At 42.2% G+C, this 22,735-nt stretch overlaps 1 protein-coding gene across 1 annotated transcript; it reads right to left on the reverse strand.

The window, feature by feature from the left end:
• Window positions 1-3,611: 3,611 nt before the first annotated feature.
• On the reverse strand, window positions 3,612-13,210 carry pgp (phosphoglycolate phosphatase). Its single transcript, XM_084323405.1, has 3 exons — window positions 12,886-13,210; window positions 11,835-12,417; window positions 3,612-4,297 (listed from the first exon to the last, which is right to left on the reverse strand). The coding sequence occupies exons 1-3, from the start codon at window positions 12,898-12,900 to the stop codon at window positions 3,972-3,974; spliced, it is 924 nt and encodes a 307-aa protein (XP_084179531.1). The 5' UTR covers window positions 12,901-13,210; the 3' UTR covers window positions 3,612-3,971.
• Window positions 13,211-22,735: the final 9,525 nt, after the last annotated feature.

The following is a 22,735-nucleotide window of genomic DNA, read 5'->3' on the forward strand; positions in this document are numbered from 1 at the left end:
GGTCGAGGGCCTTGAAGCGGATTCGTGCAGCAATGGGGAGCCAGTGCAGGTCCCTAAGAAGTGGGGTGACATGGGCCGACTTCGGTAGGTTTGAGATCAGGCGGGCCGCTGCGTTCTGAATGTAGCAGTACTGTCTATGTGTATGTCATGTAAATCTGTAAACTTGTGCATAAAGGCTCGATATGGACTAAGCAATATATAGCTCAATATGGACTAAGCAATATGTAGCTCAATATGGGCTAGGCAATGTGTAGCTCAATATGGACTAAGCAATATGTAGCTCAATATGGGCTAGGCAATGTGTAGCTCAATATGGGCTAGGCAATGTGTAGCTCAATATGGATTAAGCAATGTGTAGCTCAATATGGGCTAGGCAATGTGTAGCTCAATATGGGCTAGGCAATGTGTAGCTCAATATGGATTAAGCAATGTGTAGCTCAATATGGGCTAGGCAATGGGTAGCTCAATATGGACTGTCACTAGGCAACGTGTAGCTCAATATGGACTAGGCAATGTGTAGCTCAATATGGGCTAGGCAATATGTAGCTTAATGACTTGTCGTACAGAATTTGTAAGTCGCTTTGGATAAAAGCGTCAGCTAAATGACTAAATGTAATGACTTGGGAATGAAAACTAGTGGCTCACACAATCCAATAACTGTCAAAAAGAATATGCCACTCATTTTACCACTATATAGAATCTTGATTCAAGAGTAAGACTAAACACCAGAGAGGAGACACCGATTTAGTAAACACACGTGTTTTATTACAGATTTGATCAATGTGTTAATAGACTTCCAGTCGAGGAGAATACTGCGATTGCCGTCAGCGTTATGAACACGGCGTGTGGATGATTAAAAAGATGATTGCATGGCCTTCAAGTTACCAACGTAATCAGTATACTATTCATTAATTCAACAATAGTAAGTGACATCACACAAGACATACAACTCGACTGAGTCATCATTGCACCATTGTATTCAGAGGGTTAAAAAGGTCATGTAAACTGCATTAGAAGGCAGGGGACATATTTCCCATGAGTACATATTTTACGCAAAAGCATCTTACGAGTAGTAGCTCTTCCTGATGAGGCGTCGCCAGCCACAGAGTAGTCCAGTACACACGGCGTGTCACTCCAATTCCCTGCCCATGATTGATAAATACACAATAAACAAACACAAAATAAATGTACCAGACATATTTGCAGTGTTGGGGAGTTAAACTACACAGTCCAATAACTAGTTTAACTACATTTAGCAGTAGTCAGGTGGTAGTTATCTACCATTCAAATCGCCATAGTTTTTCAGTAAACTACCTTTGGTCATGTAGGTTAAGTTAATTACAAGCTACATATTTCCCTTAGAATAGTGCATTCTCCCTATTCCACTTAAATAAACTGCACCCCCCCCCCCCCCCCCCCCCCCCTTAAAATACACCACCAGGCATGCCCGGGTGAGTTATGAGTTTACTTGTTGCTCCATGTACCCACATGACCTGCCAGACTCAAGATTATGATACTAATGTAGTTTGGATGTCGAATTACTTTTTTTGGGAGAGTAGTTTAAGATTCAGTTTAGTAGTATAGCCAGTAGTTAAAGAGTTTAGGAGAGTTTAACTCGTCTGTGAAGACAGACACTTTAACTACTGCTGTGTTCCAGTGTGACCTCCATATATTTATATTTGTAAACGCTACTTGATCGTACACCGTGAACGGAACGTGCAATAATGTTAATGTTACTTACTTGTGTCTTGTATATATCTTCTACAATTTTTTTAAAGATCTCCTTATTTTTAGCATTCGCTTGTATTTAAGTTGTTCATTCTAGTTAAGTATTGTGTGATCCGTGTGATGTTGTGTGAAGGGCGGACTAGCAAAGTAAGTTTTTCATTGTACGGCAAACTGTGCACATGACAATAAATCATCTTGAATCTTCTCTCTTTGAGAAGTAGTAGTAGTTTCCCCAACACTGCATATTTGGACGTTAAAAGAGACGCATAAGCAGTTATGTTCTCATTTCCCTTGCATTTCAAACCACTGAAGAGGTACAGTTGCACAACAGAGGGGGAACAACGACCTTGCACATACATTATGCACACTTCCCTCCTTGCAACCGGAAAGGAATGTCGAACAGACAAACACTTCTTACCCATAATAGTTACTAAAATCTTTTAAAACACCTTTTTAAAACGACAATCAATCAATTTTTTTAAACAAATCAATATCGGAACATGATGTTCTTGAATATCCAACTAAGCATACATTCCATGTTTGGATGAAAGTTAAGTGATGAAGCCTTAGTTTTATAATATTCTGTACCGCTGCGATTTCAGAAGTAAACGACAATGCTGCTGCTGATCAAACCTGGATAATGTCTCTTTTGAGAGTTCCGAGTAACTCTCTTGCGTCAAGACAGTCCATCAAGAGTCCCAGTGGTACTGTAGGTCACCGCCGCCACAAAGAGAAATCATTTCCGTGTTCATCTCTATGGAAAACACCACCTTTCAGGAGACAATGGAGAGAAGAGGGACCCTAGTCTAGGACAGTCTAGGTAAATGTTAAGGGGGCAGTTCGCCAAGAATTAAAAAATATATATATTTTACTCCTTTACCTGGAGTGCCATCTATAGTATCCATCCAGATCATGTTGGTGCGATTCTACTTGTTTTGGAGATATGTGACTTGGAGAGAGCTGACGTAGAGATATCTGCCATCATTCCCAAGAAAAAACAGGGCTGAACGACACTCCGTTGGTTGAAAAATTATGACCCGGTTACGCACGAAAATCCACAGAGGAGGGGGGGGGGGGTAGTTCGGTAGAAAATAGTTCCTACATGAAACTGCTCACAACAAGGCCTGTGGATTACCTTGAGTAACTGGGTCATGATTTATGGAAAGAGACGTCGCTTTTGAGTTTGAGCGACACAAGCCGTTCAGCTCCGTTGTGTCGGCGTGACCGGCAGATATTACACTGGCATCATGTGATGAGGCCCGGAGACACGGGTCTCTCCCGTGTCTCTCTCCCTGCCCTCGGCTCCCTCGCAACTTGGGGCTGAACCATTTGGAAAAAACAAAACATCCAAGTGCGACTATTTTGACTGATATTGCCACAAGTCACGATATCGGAGGGAATGGTCTTTTTGTGACACCGTTCTCATGAGGATGATCGCGGTCGCGGGGGAACGGTTACCAAACGGATGTTTTCTTAAGACTATAGAAAACGAGCTGTAGACCAGGCCATCTTTACAGCACCACAATGCTTTATTTTGACACACACTTTACCGTGAACAGATATTGCGCCTCCTGCGATTTGAATATTGCACTAGTAGGCCATATTACGATAAGATACGATTTTTCGCTTCATTGTTCAGCCCTACTCCCAACCTTCCTTTACTTAAACTATCAACTGGTTAACCCTTTCACTGCGGCAATACAGAAGATGAACCCTTTCACTGCCACACGACAAAGGGTTAACCCTTTCACTACCACACTACAGAAGGTGAACCCTTTCACTACCACACTACAGACGGTTAGTTACGTCTGTAGCGCGGTAGTGAAAGGGTTAACCTTCTGTAGCGTGGCAGTGAAAGGGTTAACCTTATGTAGTTTGGTAGTGAAAGGGTTCACCTTCTGTAGCGCGGTAGTGAAAGGGTTAAGGGGAGTGGAGTACCCACTCTCCTTAAAAAATAAAAAAAACAAAAAAAAAACGAAACAAGCAAAAACAGAAACCTAGAGGCTACAATGCAGCTCCTCTCCGGACTAAAAAAATAAACTCCCAATAGAGCCGCCATTAAGATCTGCGATGGCTTCTTTATCCCTGCAGGGCCGCCGTTAAGATCCACGATGGCGTCTTCATCCCTGCAGGGCCCAACAGTAGATCCGCGATGGCGTCTTCATCCCTGCAGGGCCCAACAGTAGATCCGCGATGGCGTCTTCATCCCTGCAGGGCCCAACAGTAGATCCGCGATGGCGTCTTCATGCCCGCAGGGCCGGCAGGAGATCCGCGATGGTCTCCACGTAGTAATCCGGCACCATGCCCTGCCGCTCCGGACAGCCGCTCTGCTGGTGGGCCGCGGCGTCGGCCAGGGTGCTGATCCCCGTCAGCGTGAGCAGCGTCTTCAGGCCACAGTTGGAGCCCAGCTTGATGTCCGTGTCGAGCCGGTCGCCGACCATCAGGCAGCGGCTGCGGTCCACGGCGAACTGGGCCACCACGCAGTCGAACATGAAGCGGTTGGGCTTGCCCACCGTCTGGGCCAGGCGCTGGGCAGCCGTCTCCACCGCCCTCAGCAGACAGCCTGTGCCTGGGGGGGGGGGGGGGTAAAGGGGACGCGGGTTGCGTGAATATTAAAGGCAACCAACTTGTGTTCAGCTTTTCGTTCAGCGTTTCTCTGATTGGCCACACAGCCAATCAATCAATCCACTAGCACACGCCCTTGCGGCAAGAGAGACGCGGCAGGAGCGCTGGTCGAACCAGCGGTGTTCTGTTGTGTGACTGTACTACAGCGGTGTTCTGTTGTGTGACTGTACTAAACTCTTCCACCACATGACCGACATTTGACATACAGTACACCTCCTATCTATGTTGGGATTATGTTTGGTCATGACAAAACAATAAAAATCGCTACTGTTAGTAATGCTGCCACCATCCACTTCAATGACAGAGCTCTCATATTTGCGAATGCATAAACTATATCTTAAATTATGGCGATGTGTCTAATATGGCTGTCGCGAAGTCATTGATAAGCGACAGCCATATTAGACACATAGCCATAATTTAAGATATAGTTTATGCATTCGCAAAATATGAGAGCGCGCCGCTGTCATTGAAGGGCTTCCTACAACAGAGCACCGCCGCTGCTGCTGCTGAAGCTGTATCAAGCCGACGGCGGCGCACGAAAGCCGGGGATAAAACACCGCGTCGCCCCGCTGGCGCTTCAGGCTCAGCAGCCTCCACGGGCGAAATAACATATAACGTTACAGTTCCACACTGATGTACAGTGAGTGTCTAATATGGCTGTCGCGAAGTCATGCCTCTCCCTCTGACAATATCATAATGATGTGTTTTCTATATTATATCCACAATCATTCATCTAAAAAATTGTATGGGCTTTGATTAAACATGTAACCTACACCTACTGTAACTTACTGTACCTCTGCTTCCTACAGCACAGCAGGTAATGGCGTTAATCAATGGAACGCGAAACATAATGACGTTACGCTTTCTAGTTCAGCGCATTTCATAACTGTATGGGCTTTGTTTATACACAAGTGAATCTGGTAGTTGGTTGTTAAAAACGCGAAACATAATAACGTTACGCTTTCTAGTTCAGCGCATTTCATAACTGTATGGGCTTTGTTTATACACGAGTGAATCTGGTAGTTGGTTGTTAAAAACGTGAAACATAATAACGTTACGCTTTCTAGTTCAGCGCATTTCATAACTGTATGGGCTTTGTTTATACACGAGTGAAACAGCAGCCCAACACAAGTGCGTTGGAACAGCAGCCCATGGTACACAAGTTGGTTGCCCGCGCTGCCGCTCGCTTGCGCTCCTTGGATTTCATTTGGGACGTGGGACGACTGCGCTTGCCTGCGCGTGGGGGCGCGGCCAATCAGATAAAAGCCGAACACAAGTTGGTTGCCTTTAATATTCACGCAAACGGGTTATACAGGATACAGGTGGGGGTGGGGTGATCTACTGATGTACAATGCAATCCTACTATGTAGTAGAACTCTTTGAATGCAACAAAGTGACATGCTCCATATTGATAGGGGCCAGCTGACAGTTCAACATTAAAAAGGGTCACTAAATGTAGATTTATTTTTGTACATAATCTCACACGTATCCCAAGGCTCTAAACTGTTTAGCATTCATTTAGTTTGACAGTTATTGAGTGTTCATGAGTTTGAAAATCTCCTCCAGTGATGTCATCAGAGGACACTGAATCCTTGTGTTGCGTTAATTAACACCTCAATGAAATGATGTAGATGGAAAAATAGCAATCCCTATCACTATGTTTTCATCTACCCGATTTCATTGAGCTGGAATTAGCACAACACAAGGACTCTGTGTCCTCCGATTGACGTCACTGGAGGCGATATTCAAACTCTTCATTAACTCGCAATAACTGTCAAACTAGATGAAAACAGAGACACGGATTGCAATAGGGATTGCTATTTTTACTATCTACTATATATGCTATATCTACATAATTTCATTGAGCTGCAATTAACACAACGTTGTTAACACTATTGTTCTGTGTCCTCCGATGACATCATGGGAGGAGATATTCAAACTCATTAACTCGCAATAGCTGTCAAACTAAAGTTAAATGCATCAATCTGGTGCACTTTGAGAGCAAAATAAAGAGGCTAGATCTATGATGAACTTTGTGCTCAAAACACAAAATCGACTAGACTAGTGGTTCCCAATCCTCTTCTCGAAGCACCCCCGCCGTTCAATGCATTTGTTAAATTCCACCACCAGCACACCCGATTCAACTTAACTAGCCCTTTATTAGTTGAATCAAGGTGTGCTGGTGGTGGAATTGAACAAATACATGGAACGGCTGGGGTGTCTCGAGGAGAGGTTTGGGAACCACTGGACTAGAGAAGACATTTGAGCCATCAAAGAAATGAAGCAAAAGTGGTTACCTGTGTTGAACTGGTTTATTTTTTAGAAAATAAAAAAATATAGTGGATTACTATTACGACTACTACCACTGCCAATACTACTGATACATCCCTATTGGCAAACTTTATATTAAAAAAAAATAGTCAAAATGTTTTAAATTTTTTTTTATTAATTATTCATTTAATTATTAACACTTTGGTCGCCAGGCTTATATTCTTAATATACCATCCTCCGCCAGCTCTATTTGTCTATGGGGATGTTTACCTTCTTTGCAGGGCTATAACTTTTTAAATTGTATTGCTAAATTGACATTACTATGGCCCATTCAACGTCAAGTATCTATTGTTCAGGGTGTAGCAACGTTATACTTTTTCATTCACATATTCATACTAAAATACGGTCTAAAGTATAGGTATGTTTTTATCGTTTTCTGCAGCTTTCTCCAGAACGTGATTTATAGCCCCAAATGCATTATATTGATGATCAAATACAGTTTGATAGGAATCTGCGCGAGATAAAAAATTTCAAATGGACGTGCTTCTAGAAGTTACTACTGATCATCTGATGTTGACCGGATGGGGGGGGGGGTTGTTTATAATTCCGTGGCCAACGTTAGATGATTCATCTAGTGTGGGTGATATGATCATTAGAGCAGTTAGTATCGAACACGTAAGATTGCTGAATCTTACCGTAGCTTCCTCATAGCGTTGGGCGATGAGCGTGGAACAGAAATATTCCTATTATGGGATGTAGAAATATGGGATCCATTTCCAGGTTGTATAATAGTATATACGTCCAAATCATGTTGTTTATAGAGTTATTGGTAACGGATTGCTATCCGTTGTGTCTAGCTCGAGTCCTGGGACTATTACCGAGTGATCGGACCGAATTGGAATGAGCACCAGCTTCCATTTCCTGTTTCCGCTCTGGGCGATCCGCCGATCGGCCACCAGATGGCGCTCTTGAACCGTTGGAGAGTTGAGAGGGGATCAACAGTAGATCTCAAGTCTCCGGGGGAGAAATATGATTTCGATCACAGATTTTTGAAATATTGATATCAAAGACGTGGTACGGCGTCTTTGGCAGAATGAGCATGGCGGGGAATGACGTGGGACGGCGTTTTTGGCGACCATAGTGTTACATTTATTATTAAATTAATTTTTTTTGTTCATAATACAACTGTGGCGGGCCACCACAGTCTAGGTAATTAATGGGAAACCCTGACATATATACACTTGTTATGTTGTTAGTTATGGTTGGTGGGGTGATGGTTAGCATTTTATTTGATTGTTTTACATATTGATTATATGGTCAATCTTAAATTCCTAATACCCCTTTTGTTTCTTCTTTCAGCGGATGTGAGGCATGTTCCCTGGATCAGTGATCTGAAGTGACTTCAACCAGCTGTTAACTGTATTTGAGTGAGTTAATCTAGGTGTTATGGTAGACTCAGAGTGACCTAAGCTTTAACACTTTGCATGCCACGCCTGAGATTTCTCGGGTTTACCCCCCGCGGGTTGAATGCCCACTCACGAAAATTCTCGTATTTTCTCTCTTTTTTTTAGTGATCCGACACGACTAAATTGGGATGGGAGAAAAACAGAAGGAGAAAAAGTGGATACATTTTAATTTATTTTTTTAAACGTACCTCTTCACCATAACCTTTTAACACTTTGATTGCCTAAGGTTAAATTCATGATATACCATCCGTTGCCAGCTCTATTTAACATGGAGTTAAAGAAGTTCCCCTTCTTTGCAGGGCTATAACTTTTTAAATTCTATTGCTAGATTGCCATTATTAGGGCCCATTCAAGGTCCTATATGTATTGTTCATGGTGTAGCAACGTTAAACTTTTTCATTCACATATTCATACTAAAATATGGTCTAAAGTATAAGTATGTTTTCATCTCTTTCTGCAGCTTTCTCCAGAACGTGATTTATAGCCACAAATGCATTATATTGATGATGAAATACAGTTTGGTAGGAATCTGTGCGAGATCAAAAATTTAAATTGGACGTACTTCTAGAATTGACTACACGTCATCTGATGTTGACCGGATGGGCGAGGGGGCGTTTATAATTCCGTGGGCAACGTTATACCATTCATCTAATGTGGGTCATATGTTCATCATAGCAGTTAGTATCGAACACGGTAATACTACACGCTAAAACTCACCCCAGTCTCCTCGGGCCGTTGGGCGATCAGCGTGGAGTAGACAGTTTTCAATTATGGGATGTCGAAATACCGGACCTATTTCCAGGTTGTATAATAGTATATACGTCCAAATCATGTTGTTTTTTCGAGTTATTTCCACCGATCGATGTTCACTGTGTGAAGACTGAGTCTCTCTAACATTAGCGAGTGCCCGGACCACATATGGAGTGAGTCCTGCCGGGTTAAAGGTTGACATCCGGTTTCGATCTGCCGATCGGCCACCAGATGGCGCTCTTGAACCGCTAGAGGATTGAGAGGAGATCAGAACTGTGTGTCAAGGCTGCAGAGGGGAAATATGATTCCGATCACAGATTTTTGAAATATTGATATCAAAGACGAGTTCCGGCATCCTCGGCAACTTGAGCATGGCGGGGAATGACGAGTTCCGGCGTTTTCGGCAGTTAAAGTGTTAATACTATTTTATTGCACTATTGCATTATTTTACTCTTGTCTATTCTAATTTAATAACAATTTTATTGCACTGCACAATTTTACTCTCGTCTATTCTATTTTACTCCTTTATTACGGTCTATTTAAAAACCACATAACGCGCTGAGTCGCGGCACGGCCGACCCAGGTTCGATTCCCGTACCCGTCGTTATTTGCCGAATGTCTTCCCCCCACTCTGTCTCCCGTTCCTCCTCTCTCTCTCTCTCTCTCTACTGGACTGCCCAGTAGTAAAAGAAATAGGCATCTTATATTTGGCAAGAGGAGAAGGCTCAAATGTGCTAGCCTAAGCATAGCATGCAGGGGCCCACAGATCTGGAACAAGCTTGACGAGAATCTGAAAATGTCTAAATCCTTTAAAACATTTAAAAAATCACTGAAAGAGGAACTGCTTAAATCATATCTCTAATTAAAATGATAACTTAGGTATATAAATTGTCTGTATTATGTATCTATGTTATATGTCAGTTAGTAGGTAGGTGTGTAAACCTACCCACGTTGTATGTTTTGTTTTGTTTATCGTTTATATTCTGTTTATATTTGTGTTCATGCTCCCTCCAAAAGCTTTAAATAGCTTCTTGGGAGACCTGGCACATGCACACAATTGCGACGTTGTTGTATCACATGAGGATATTTACATGTAATGTATCGTGTGCGTGTGTGAATAAATTCATTCATTCATTAAAAAAAAAGCGATAAACGCTAAAAAATGTATCTAAAAAATAAAATAAAATAAAGAATTACCATAGAACTGTCAGACACCATTGAGATTGAGCTAATGGATCCCCATTAGCTGGTGCCATAGCAACCAGCTAGTCTTGCTGGGGTAAAAAAAAAAAAAAAAAAAATACAAAAACAAATTATTGCAAAAACAAAATTATTAAAAGTCAGTACACACAATGCATAATGAAACTAACTATTAACACTTTGGATGCCACGCCTCCCCGTCTCAAAACATGGTTGAATGCCAGCACCCACTTCAATGATAGCGTTGTGAACGCATAAACTATGTCTTAAATTATGGCTATGTGTCTAATCTGGCCGTCGCTTATCAATGACTTGTTTGCAGTCAACATTGTCGAAACGGATTGTTTTTTTTAATCGGTTCATTTCCGTTTTATATACCAGTTTGAAAAACCCTTGTTTTCTTGAAAGTTTCAGGAAAATATAAAGATTCTGTGATAAATGGCCTTTACTGGAATATTCTGGAATACACAAAAAACGTTGACATTTTTCAGCCTATTTATGAATCATTTTCAAATAAACGCTAGATTATCGATAGTATATGTGTACTTATGCACGCTAGAGAAGCGAGCTGAAAAATCGATTCTTTCATTTCCTGATCAGCGCACACACACATACACATATGGCACACGCTGATATCTCTGTGAAAACTGTGTTTTGCGGCTCGGCAATGACTTGGATCTCTTCGGATGGCTCGCCAGAGAAGTAAAATGAGGAAACTGGATTCCCCCCCCCCCCATGTCTTTCATTCAGTCTAATCCAATGGGGTGCAGTACAACAGGGAGACTATAGGGGGCGGTATTTTCCCAATGGAGCTCAGAGAGTTTGCAGCACTAACGTGAGACTAGATTGATGAAATATGAATTCAAATCGCTAATAATAATAATAAAAACGACAAAAAAACGCTATTCGTCATCGCTGGCATTCAACGGTCGGCATGAACTAACGACATATAGCGTTGTTGGCACTCAAAGTGTTAAGATAGCTAAAATTACATTACAGTGTAAAACAAAAACAAAAAAAAAACAATTTAAGATTATTTTAAAAAGTGAATCTACTGTAAATGCAGCAGAGGTTTTGAGGCAGGTTATTCCAAAGAGTTAATGCTCTAAAAATAAAAGATCTCCTTAAAGCGTTGGTTTGAGTTGATTGCATAACGGAGGAAAAGGCGGAGTATATGAGAGACCTCTCTGGCTCTGACAGCACTAAAAACATCTAAAATACTGCTGTGCTGAAGGAAGCACTTTGTAAACATCTAAAATACTGCTGTGCTGAGGCACTTTGTAAACATCTAAAATATGAAGCACTTTGTGATTGCTGTACTGTTGATGAGAACTATTTCATTGCACTGCACTATTTTACTGTGTATCAGTGATTCATTCTGGGCTAACTAAAAGCCCCGGATCTCTTACAATCCTAAATCCGCCCCTGAATGTGTGCCTTGGGGTGTCTGTGAGAATAACAGCACAGCGATCCGAGTTAAAGGAAAACTCCAACATTTGGGGAAATTAGCTTATTTACCATCTACCCTGGAGTTAGACAAGAAGATACATACCTTTTTCTTCTCTGTGCGTGCAGTAGGAGTAGGAAGACGTTGGGAACTAGGCTAATGGAGGAACCTATACTTCCAGTGACTGACGCTAAGCCAGGCTAACGGTGCGCGTCTTCCTACTCCTACTGCACGCACAGAGAAGAAAAAAGGTATGCATCTTCTTGTCTAACTCCAGGGTAGATGCCAAATAAGCTAATTTCCCAAAATGTTGGGAGTTTTCCTTTAATTAAGCATCCACCCCTTACCTGGGACCGCCTTGCCTCCCTCCAGGGGCAGCCTGGTGTCAGTGTTGGTTCCCACAAACAGACAGTTGGGGTCGGTGAGATACTGCAGGGCCCTGTTCATCTTCATGTAACTGAAGTGCTCGTCGAAGCCGACCACCACCGCCTTCACCTCGGGGTCCAGCGGCACGTTGGCCCAGTCGCCCTGTCCCCCGGTGATGTGGTCGGGTCCCACACCGGTGTTCTGGATCCCCACCGCGTCCAGCTCCAGCTTCAGCGCGTTGCTCCCGATCAGGTACACTTTGCCCCCCTGCAGCTTGGAGACGGTCTTCAGGTACATGGCCGAGCAGTACGCGGTGCCGAACACCTCTTCCTCCGTCGCGTTGAATCCCATGAGGGCCATCTTGTCCGCGTACATCTTTCTGGTTTTGGAGCTGTTGTTGGTGACGAAGAATACCTTTTTCCCATTTTTCTTGAGCAGGTTCACGACCTCGGCGGCGCCCGGGATGGCCTGGTCGCCTCGCCAGATGACCCCGTCGCAGTCGAACAGGACGCTGTCCACGGAGTCCAGCACCTGCTTGGTCAGGGCGCCGCTCAGCCGGACGCACTGTTGAATGATTGAAAACTTTATTAACAGATTGCCGAATGGGTACAATACAGTACGGCTCAATACACACAATTGTTAAGGGGATGCAGACCAGAGAAAGACTTTCGTCTTGTTTACATCAGGGTCCCCCCGTTTTCAATTCATAGTGACATTTATGACATACACATGACATACACAACATTATACATGATGACATCATGACATTTATGACATACATGACATCATGACATTTATGACATACACAACATATACATGACATGACATTTATGCCATACACAACATATACATGATGACATCATGACATGTATGGCATAGGGACATACATGACATACAGGTTTGATTGATTGAAAAGTTTATTAACAGATTGCAGAATGGGTACAGTAACAGTACAGCTCAATACATACATAGTAGTATATAGTACTGTTACATTTGTGACATATACGATATGCAAATATACAGTACAGTTACCTTGGACCCAGCCATGGAGAGGAGAAGGGCGTGGAGTCTGGTTCCTCCTGACCGAGAAACAAGTGACCCTGGAGTCTCTCTCTGTACCTTAATGCTGAGCAGAGCAAGTTCTGTCGTCGTTAGGAGTTCAGTATAACGACGCGTAAACTCGGTCTTTTTTTACAGTAAATGGTTCAAGCTTGTGACCGCGGTTTCAAAGTAAATAGGTCAACTGTCTGGTCACCACCGTGGTTTCATTCATTCGTGCCGCAACTCGATTATGAGGCAAAACGGGCCAAACCTGACCTTCTTCGAACGTCGCTGCGTAAATAAATCAACCGTTACTTCCGCACCGGCCCCAAGCCCCGCCCTCCCCGACGCGCAGTTCTTCTTCTTCTTCTTTGGAGTTAATGGCGGGTCGCAACCACAGAAAGGCGCATACCGCCACCTACTGTCTGTGGAATGCTCTCCCTGACTACCTGAGAGCACCACAGACTGTGGATGCTTTCAAGAAAGGCCTCAAAACTCACCTTTTTAGTAGAGCCTTCTGTTGACTTTTTATCCAATGTTTAGCTCCACATATTTTATGTTCTTTGACCAATTTCTTTTATCAGTTTTATTTATTCTATGTTTCTCTATGTTATTTTATGTTTAGTCTTGCCAATTTTTTATTCCTTCTTCCTTTAGTCTTGCTAGTTCTTATGTTTGTTTAACTGTAGCGCTTTGAGATTTGCCCCGCAATTGTAAAGCGCATTACAAATAAAATCTATTATTATTATTATTATTATTATTATTATTATTATTATTATTATTATTATTATTATTATTATTATTATTATTATTATTATTATTATTATTATTATTACTACTGTACAACCCAGCAACTGGAGCGGATTTTTCTGGACTCTCTTTGTATCACAAACAGTACTGTATTTACAAATCTGGTATGTCATAAATATATAGATGTAGCAGTACTGTCTATCTGTATGTCATGTATGTCATATATGTTACGATGAATTGAAAATGGGGGACCCTGATGTAAACAAGACGAAAGTCTTTCTCTGGTCTGCATCCCCTTAACAATTGTATGTATTGAGCTGTACTGTACTGTACCCATTCTGCAATCTGTTAATAAAGTTTTCAATCAATCAATCAATCAATAAGGCAAGAACCCGGCAAAGAAAAGAAAACAATAAAGAAAAACCAACAAACCCAGAACAAACAAAACAAAATAACCAACCCTAACATCACCACCCTATACAAACCTAATACAAATAAAACCTAAACACAAACAAAATAAATTAAATAAACTTCAAATCCTACCCCCCCAAACCAATTGAAAAAACACAAACCCCCAAACCAAATCCCGCACCCGCTTGTGCTTTTACCGGTTGTGGTATGTTCGATCGCTCCTCATCAACTCGTAAAGTTGGACATTTTCGAGTTTACCACCAGGAAGTTACACTCGAACGGCCGACCAAAAGAGTAGGGTATATCTGCAGAGCCGCAAGCCCAACGTCTGGGCGGGGCTTCGGGGCTTGTACTCTGTGTGAGGTGGGACTTCGGGGCTTGTACTCTGTGTGACTGTGCGTGGGCGGGGCGTCTGGGCTTGTAACCATAACCCTAACCCTAACCCGCAACACGGAATACAGAAATGCAAATGCTGTCGAGTCCAATAGCCTCCAGCTGCAACCGCGGAGCGAGCCCCTCACTAGTCGCTGTGGCAGCCACAGAGAGTGGAAGTTTCTCTTAACACTTTGAGTGCCAACGACGAGATATCTCGTTTGTTCATGCCGACCATTCAGTGCCAACAACGAGAGATCTGAGCTCCATTGGGAAAATACCGCCCCCTATCATCTCTCCCTGTGGTACTGCACCCCTTTGGAATGGATTGAATGAAACGCATGGGGGAAAAAAAATCCTGCTTCCACATTTTACTTCTCAGGCACGTCACCCGAGACGATCAGATTCATTGTGGAGCCTCAGAACAGCGTGGAATCGGTGTTTCGACCACCCAGCGTTGGATCAATAAACGCGATCGATATTTGGAATGGTCGATCAGGAATTGGAATAATCTTTTTGGAGAACATCTGATCTGAGGTAAGGAATCTATTTTACCAGTCTTAGGATAATCAGAGCTTTTTTCACAGAGATATCAACTTGTGCCCTATGTGTGTGTGCGTGTGTGTGTGCTGATCAGGAAATGAGAGAATAGATTTTCAGCCCGCTTCTATAGCGTGCATAAGTACACATATACTATCGATAATCTAGCGTTTATTTGAAAATGATTCATAAATAGGCCGAAAAATGACAATGTGTTTTGTGTATTCCAGAATATTCCAGTAAAGGGCGTTTATCACAGAATCTTTATATTTTCCTGAAACTTTCAAGTTTTTCAAAGTGGTATAAAATGGAAATGAACCGATTAAAAAACAATCCGTTTCGACAATGTTGACTGCAAACAAGTCATTGATAAGCGATGGCCAGATTATACACATAGCCATAATTTAAGATGTAGTTTATGCATTCGCAAATATGAGAGCTCTATCATTGAAGTGGGCACGCTACGGGGTTCTGGGGCACCCGACCTCCGGCACGGAAAGTGTTAAGGGTTAGGTAACGGGAGCGCGCGTGCACGTGGCGTCATTTGCGTGCGTGCAACCAGTTTTGATATCAGCACTCATCTAAGAGAGGTTAAAGTTAGAGTGACAGTCAGGGCTGGTAATCCTTCCTGTAACAAAGCAACATAGGCCCTCAACCATAGAGGTTAGGGTTGGGGAAGTATTTTACTGTATTGTACCCATTCTGCAATCAATCAATCAACCAGGAATCAATCAATTCCTGGCCGCGCCGCGACCCTCTCTCCAACGTCTCAACCGAGCTTGGTCAAGGGGGAGGGGCTAGGCCCAATGTGGAGTGACGTCAATTAGCGCTAACTTCCGTACTCTCCGCCTCGCCACAGCGCCTAGTGAGGGGCTCTCGGTTGCAGCTGCAGGCTACTTGTCGAGTCCTCACTGCTTGTAAAAATAAACAGCACAAACTGACTACTTCCGGGTTTTACAGGAAACAACACAGAGTACAAGCCCCGACGCCCCGCCCACGCACAGTCACACAGAGTACAAGCCCCGAAGCCCCGCCTCACACAGTCAGTTTGTGCTGTTTATTTTTAACCCTAACCCTAACCCTTTTACCGGTTGTGGTACGTTCGATCGCTCCTCATCAACTCGTGAAGTTGGACATTTTCGAGTTTACCACCAGGAAGTTACACTCGAACGGCCGACCAAAAGAGTAGGGTATATCTGCAGAGCCGCAAGCCCAACGTCTGGGCGGGGCTTCGGGGCTTGTATGGTTAACCTTAACCATAACCCTAACCCGCAACACGGAACACAGAAATGAAATATCTATCCAATTACTTTAATCGATTCCGTGACAATCATTCATATTCCACTAGAAGGAGCAGTACGGATTTTATTCTGCCAAAATTCAACTCATTAATGGGCACAAATAAAAAAAAAAAATTTGTATCATTATAAATGTAGTTTACGAGATATATATACCTAATACTTGCTATCTAATACCACATACATATGCTCTTGCTCGCTCACCCCCCCCCCCGGACCCCCACTTGGATAATCCATCCATTTTCATTCGTTTCTAACCAGGCACTACAATTCATATGCTAGCTTTTATTTTCTCCACCACTTCTAACCAGATTGCAATGTTGGTTTCACTGACACCTAAAATTCTTGCTGTAGAAATTTCTAGATAAATCACATCGAGATAGGTATAAGAACCCATACCTTCCGGCAAATTTTTTCCGGTTGAAACCATCGTGATGCTATCAGCTTTTTAGCAGCTGTGAGACCGGATAAAACTAGTCTCTTTAGCTGTATAGGGGCTGCAAACTGAAAAACATCATTCAACAGCAATACAGAGGGGTGTACAGGTATGTTCAGAAATAAGAATTCTGATAATTGCTGGGACACTTCTTTCCAGAATATCTTAACCGGTGGGCAATCCCAATACATGTGCATAAATGTACCCTCATCCCCATTTGTACATAAGGAACATCTGGAGTCTTGTTTAAGTCCCATTATGTTCAATCTTATAGGAGTCAGGTATGTCCTATGAATATAATTAAGATTAATTTGTTGATGGTCCGGGTTACGTGACGCAATTCGAACGTTTGCCCAGACTTCTTGCCAATCAAAATCTATTTCCAAGTCTGGTATATCCCTCCTCCAGACTGAGTCTAGGGGGAGGATTCCATACGAGGACGCTAGTAAGTGATGATAAAAATCAGATACGAAGCCTCTCAATGTCTCTCTTTCATAGAAGAATTTGTGATATCTGTGGTGCTCAATTGGTATCCTTAATGGGACTCCATGAGCCTTCAAACAATCCAATAACTGTGCATAAAAGTAATATGTGGAACTGGTGAGGTTACATTTTTTATGTATATCTTGATAGCTACAAAAACCCAGTTTGTTGAAAACATCTCCCAATGTGTGTATGCCCTGCTTTTCCCATTTGGGGTATCTTATAGGTCGTTTTCCAATAAGGAGTGCATTGTTATTGAATAGGGGAGTATGACTATGCCATTTATGTTGGTTAGAATATTTTTTTTGTGTTTCACGCCATATCCGGATCACATGTGTAATAAGGGGGCCAAATTTCAATTCGCATTGCTTAATTGATAATATGGTGTATACTATGTCCTGCAGTCTATGTGGTGCTACTATATTTTCTTCTAAGTTTCTCCAGAATACAGATGCTTGGGAGTCAAACCAGGTTGTCAGTGGTCTTAAAGAGTACGCTTTAAAATAGTGGTAAAAGTCTGGAAATGCCAAACCTCCGTCTGCTTTTTTCTCTGTGCGGTGGATCTTTTTATTCGTGGAGGTTTGTTATTCCAAATAAATTTATATGCGGTGGAGTGTAATTTTTTCCAGTAACCATCAGGAGGGGGTAACGGTAACATTGAGCTAATGAAGTTGATTCTAGGTAAAACATCCATCTTAACTATTGATACTCGTGCCTGTACTGAGTTTTTAAGTTTGGACCACCTGTCAAAGTCGTATTTTATCTTATCTTGGAATTTTATGTAATTGTACTTCACCGTTTGGCTTATAGTAGGGAATACCTCAACTCCTAAACATCTGAAGTGTTTAACCATTGGTATTTTTTCTGGAAGGAGTATATTCTTTGCAGGGGCATTAAGTGGAAGGAAGGCCGACTTTGGCCAATTTATCCTAAATCCCGATAGATTGCCAAAGTCATCAATCAACTTGAGAAGATGAGGCATTGAGGTGTTAGGGTTTTGCATGAACAATATTACGTCGTCCGCATATAAACTAATATGATGTTGTGTGCCCTTAATTGCGATTGGTTCTATGTAGGGCTGGGCGATATAACGATAAATATCGCGATATATTTTAATAATCGGTATCGAAATAAATTTTTTTTTTTTTTTTTTTTTTTTTTTTTTTGACCTGCAACAGGGCAGTTTTAAAACCAGAGACAGTGGACAGACTTGTCTTTCTTGCCTGCAACTTAAAGTAATGGCTTTGCTTGTCCAAATGACAATACTGACCAAATTGGGTTTTATTTTTCTCTTGTCCATTTATTTTGTTTGCTTTCTAATTTAAAATACAGTTTGAAACCGTCTGTACACAGTAGGCTAAGTGTGCTAGCAGAACTAGACTCCAGTCACGAGTCACGGTGCACATGTGCGGTGGTTTGTCCACCAAAAAAGCGCCAAAAGATCGAAAATAAACTAGCAGAGCCAGAACTGTTCAACTCCCCTGGAGCCACAGCCAGCAGAGAAGCCGGTTTACTTTCGCTTTTAAACCAGCTGCAGCCTGAGAACTGGAGTGTGAGGGGATGTAACACAAAAGATGGCGGCAATGACAAAGAATTGCTGCAAAATAAACATACATCTGTTGTTAATTTTTAATTTATTTTTTTAATACTTATAACAATTCGATAATTATCGATATCGAGAAATATGATAACATTATCATATCGTTATCGCGATATGATTTATTTCCATATCGCCCAGCCCTAGTTCTATGGATTGGGATTGTCTTATATATTGTGCTAAAGGCTCTAATGATAAAGCGAATAGTCCGGGACTAAGAGGGCAACCCTGTCTGGAAGAGTGCGATACCGGAAAGATTTCAGAGGTGATTATACCTGTTGTAATCATGGCCGATGGGTCTTTGTATAATACTTTAATCATATCAATGAATCCTTTTCCTAATCCCATCCTTTCTAGTACTGCCCATAAATAAGACCATTCCAACCTATCAAAGGCTTTTATCGCATCCAGGGACAGCATCGCTATAGGTGGGGTGTCATCCTTGCTGGCATCTAGCACATGTAATAACCGTCTTATATTATCCGTGATCAAGCGGCCTCTTATGAAGCCAGTCTGATCAGGATGAACTAAAGACGTCATATGCTTTTGAAGTCTGATGGCTAATACCTTGGAATACAGCTTGATATCGGTTCCGAGGAAGTTTAAGGGTCTATAACTACCGTAATCGGTGGGGTCTTTGTCTTTTTTAAGGAGGACTGTTATGAGTGCAATATTGTCAATCTTATGGAAATTCCCCTCCTTAATTGAGTATAAAATCATATTAAGTAATAGGGGTCCAATTACATCCCAGCATGAGAGGTACATTTCTGGTGGGATACCGTCCCTTCCAGGAGCCTTACCACTTTGCATTTCAGATATGGCCTCCCTAAGTTCATCTAGTGTGATGGGTGTTTATTTTTTTTATTTTTTTTTATCCACTTTTTCTCCCATTTTCTATATTTTTCTCCCATCCCAATTTCATATCATCCAATTCAACCCTCCCCTGTCACGAACGCTGTTTCTTGCCTCCCACAAGCCGGCTGCAATGTGGACTAAGTCATACATAGCACAAGTCCCCTCCGGTACTTGAGGTAATAGCAGTCGCATCTTTTCACCTGCGCAGCTCGATCTCTCAGTGGCGAGGAGTAACGTGTGGGAGGCTCACGCTGCCCCCGACACTTCCTGATTCTACTGCGCAGGCGCACCAACCGACCTGTAGGAGTCGCTGTCCACAACGCCCGATGCCCACCCATCAGTTTCCCACCCCCTAATACGGCCAATGTGTATTAGTACGAACGACCAGCTAAACTGAAAGCAATGTGGAGCGCTGGGCTCGAACAGGCAAGCCCAGCGTCTCCGTCATTCGTGGCGAGCGCCTTGCCCACTACGCCACGTAGCCGCCCTATGTGATGGGTGTTTCTAACTGTTTAGCGTCATCTTCTGATAGTTTAGATTTGATTAAGATATATGTCCATTTTGTTTTGATCGAAGGCCATTTCTGATTTGTACAAGTTGGAGTAAAACTTTTTGAATGTCTCGTTGATTTTTTTAGGGTCTGTAAGTCCTTGCTGTGCCTTAATAGTAGGGATATCTGCAAATTTTGCGTTGGCTCGTATCTGCATAGCTAGTAGGTGACTTGGTTTAGAACCATGAAAGTAATACTGTTGTCTTGTGCTACGTATTTGAACTTCAGATTGTTGTTTTAAAATGACATTCATATCTTTTTTTTAACACAATAATTTGTGATTCCAATCGAACCGAGTAGTTGTATTGTAAAGAGGAAAATAACGTAGAGTAAAGCGTTTCCAGCTCTGCCAGTTTTGAACAACGATTCTTGCGTATTTTGGAGGAAAAGACCCCGGTAAAATCCTTGATAAATCCCTTTACCGACATCCATAATATTCTGGGGTCCTGTACCGATTGCGCATTCTCCAGCAGGAATACAACAAGAGCTTCTTTGAATTGTGTAATGAATTCCTTGTTTTTCAGCAATATCGAGTTAAATCGCCATCTTGGGGCTCGGGATGACAGTATACCAAATGATCCTTTTAGGAGTAAATAACAGTGATCTGATAGTGCATTCATTTCCACGTCATAGTTATCAAATAGTCTAGGGGATGCAAAAACATAATCTATTCTGGAAAATGTGTTGTGTCTTGCAGATCGACAAGAGTACTTTCGGGTCGTAGGGTTGAGTGATCGCCATAGGTCATTTACACCTGTATTCTTAGACCAATCCTTTAATGCATTAGATGAATTTTTCTGATCATTGGAAAAGGTGGGATAAGATTTATCCATCCCGGGATCCCAAATGGCATTAAAATCTGCGCCAATTATAAATGCGTATTCAGGAAAGTTTAACATTGTTCTGGTAAGTGTAGCGTAGAAATTAGCCTTGTAAAGATTTGGGGCATATGCCGCTACCAACGCTATTTTCCTGTTCCTGTATACAATTTTAGCTATGGTTATCCGACCATCTGTATCAGACCATACTTCCTGCAATTCAATATTCAACTTCCGTTTCGCGACTATAGCAACTCCACGGGATCTCGTTCCAAAGGAAGAGTGGCTAATGTTATGATATATGTTGTCCGCTAGCGTTGCTTTGTCTTCCACTAAAAGGTGCGTTTCGCTTAGAAGAGCCACATCAACCGGTTTGTTTTTCATCAGTGTGAGCACACTTTTGCGTTTGTTGTTTATTTATTCCCCCAGTATTCCAGATCATTATATTTAAACTAGCCATAATCTATACATGTTGTTGTGTACTTGTTAGTAATGCGTCTGGAGTACGAATTCACAATGGATATATATCCAATTATTGAGGTCCCGTTGAGAGCCGAGCTTAAAAACATACATATATACAAATAATCCCCTAAACCCCCCTCCCTCAAAGAGCCGTACAAGGCTGTGTTCCTTTGACACCACCTTCGCGTACAACTCCCTCCCTCACACCACCGGTTAGCCCAGAGTGAGCCATTTATCCTTAACTTTCCTATGCCAATTGCCATAGGATCTAAAACTTTAATTCTAATTTAATAGAATGTCACTCGTGGCCTAGCCACTCTCCCGTTAATGTAATAAAAAACAAATACTTTTTTATATTCTGCGGCACTGGAGTGGAACAAGCTTCCAGTGGCCCTGAAAAACACAGAAGAGGGGGGAAGCTTTAGACGTGCCACACAGAAATAGCTAGCCAGTGAAGTATAAAATAGCCACGTCTAGGAAGGAGGGTAGGGCGTGTTTTATGGGGTTGCTATATGTTTTATTATGATGCTGTTTTTTATTATGATGATCTATGTTTTATTATGATGCTCTGTTTTATTATGATGCTGTTTTATTATGATGCTCTGTTTTTATGATGTCTGTCCATGTCCAAAATCAGGGACCATGATGGAAATAAGTGCTTGCACTCTCATGTTTTTATCCCTTGGATGCCGTCTTTTCTTTTACTCCACAATAAAAATCAATCAATCAATCAATCAAATGCTGTCGAATCCTCACTGCTTGTAAAAATAAACAGCACAAACTGACTACTTCCGGGTTTTACAGGAAACAACACAGAGTACAAGCCCCGAAGCTCCGCCCACGCACAGTCACACAGAGTACAAGCCCCGAAGCCCCGCCCAGACGTTGGGCTTGCGGCTCTGCAAATTTATGCTATTGGACCAAAATGGCAAATGCCAGCGGTAAACTCTGGCCAGTTCCATGACACCGAGTTTACGAGTTGTGACGTTTCACTGAACCTCCACCCTTTGTGGTACAAATATACATTGTTGTGTACATGGAGTATCACGAGACATAATCGGAAATATGATTTTGACATGCTGGGCTTCCTAGAAATAGCTCCACCTCAAGAAAAAAAAGTTGAATAATCTGGATGAATCTACTGCCTTGTATCTGATTTGTTGTTGTTGCCCCTGGTAGCTACATTATATTATTCCTAGGCCTACGACAGGAGGAATTATCAATCAATTATCATTCACACCAGTCATTCATAATATTAAAACATTCCCA

This window comes from Notolepis coatsorum (assembly GCF_963971535.1).
Source record: "Notolepis coatsorum genome assembly, chromosome: 10".
Taxonomy (NCBI): Eukaryota; Metazoa; Chordata; class Actinopteri; order Aulopiformes; family Paralepididae; genus Notolepis; species Notolepis coatsorum.

Excerpts from the sequence above, each read along its gene's own strand:
- pgp (XM_084323405.1), bottom strand. Across the intron at positions 4,298-11,834 it reads GGGAGGCAAGGCGGTCCCAG|GCACAGGCTGTCTGCTGAGG; the intron begins GTAAGGGGTGGA and ends CCCCCCCCCCAG.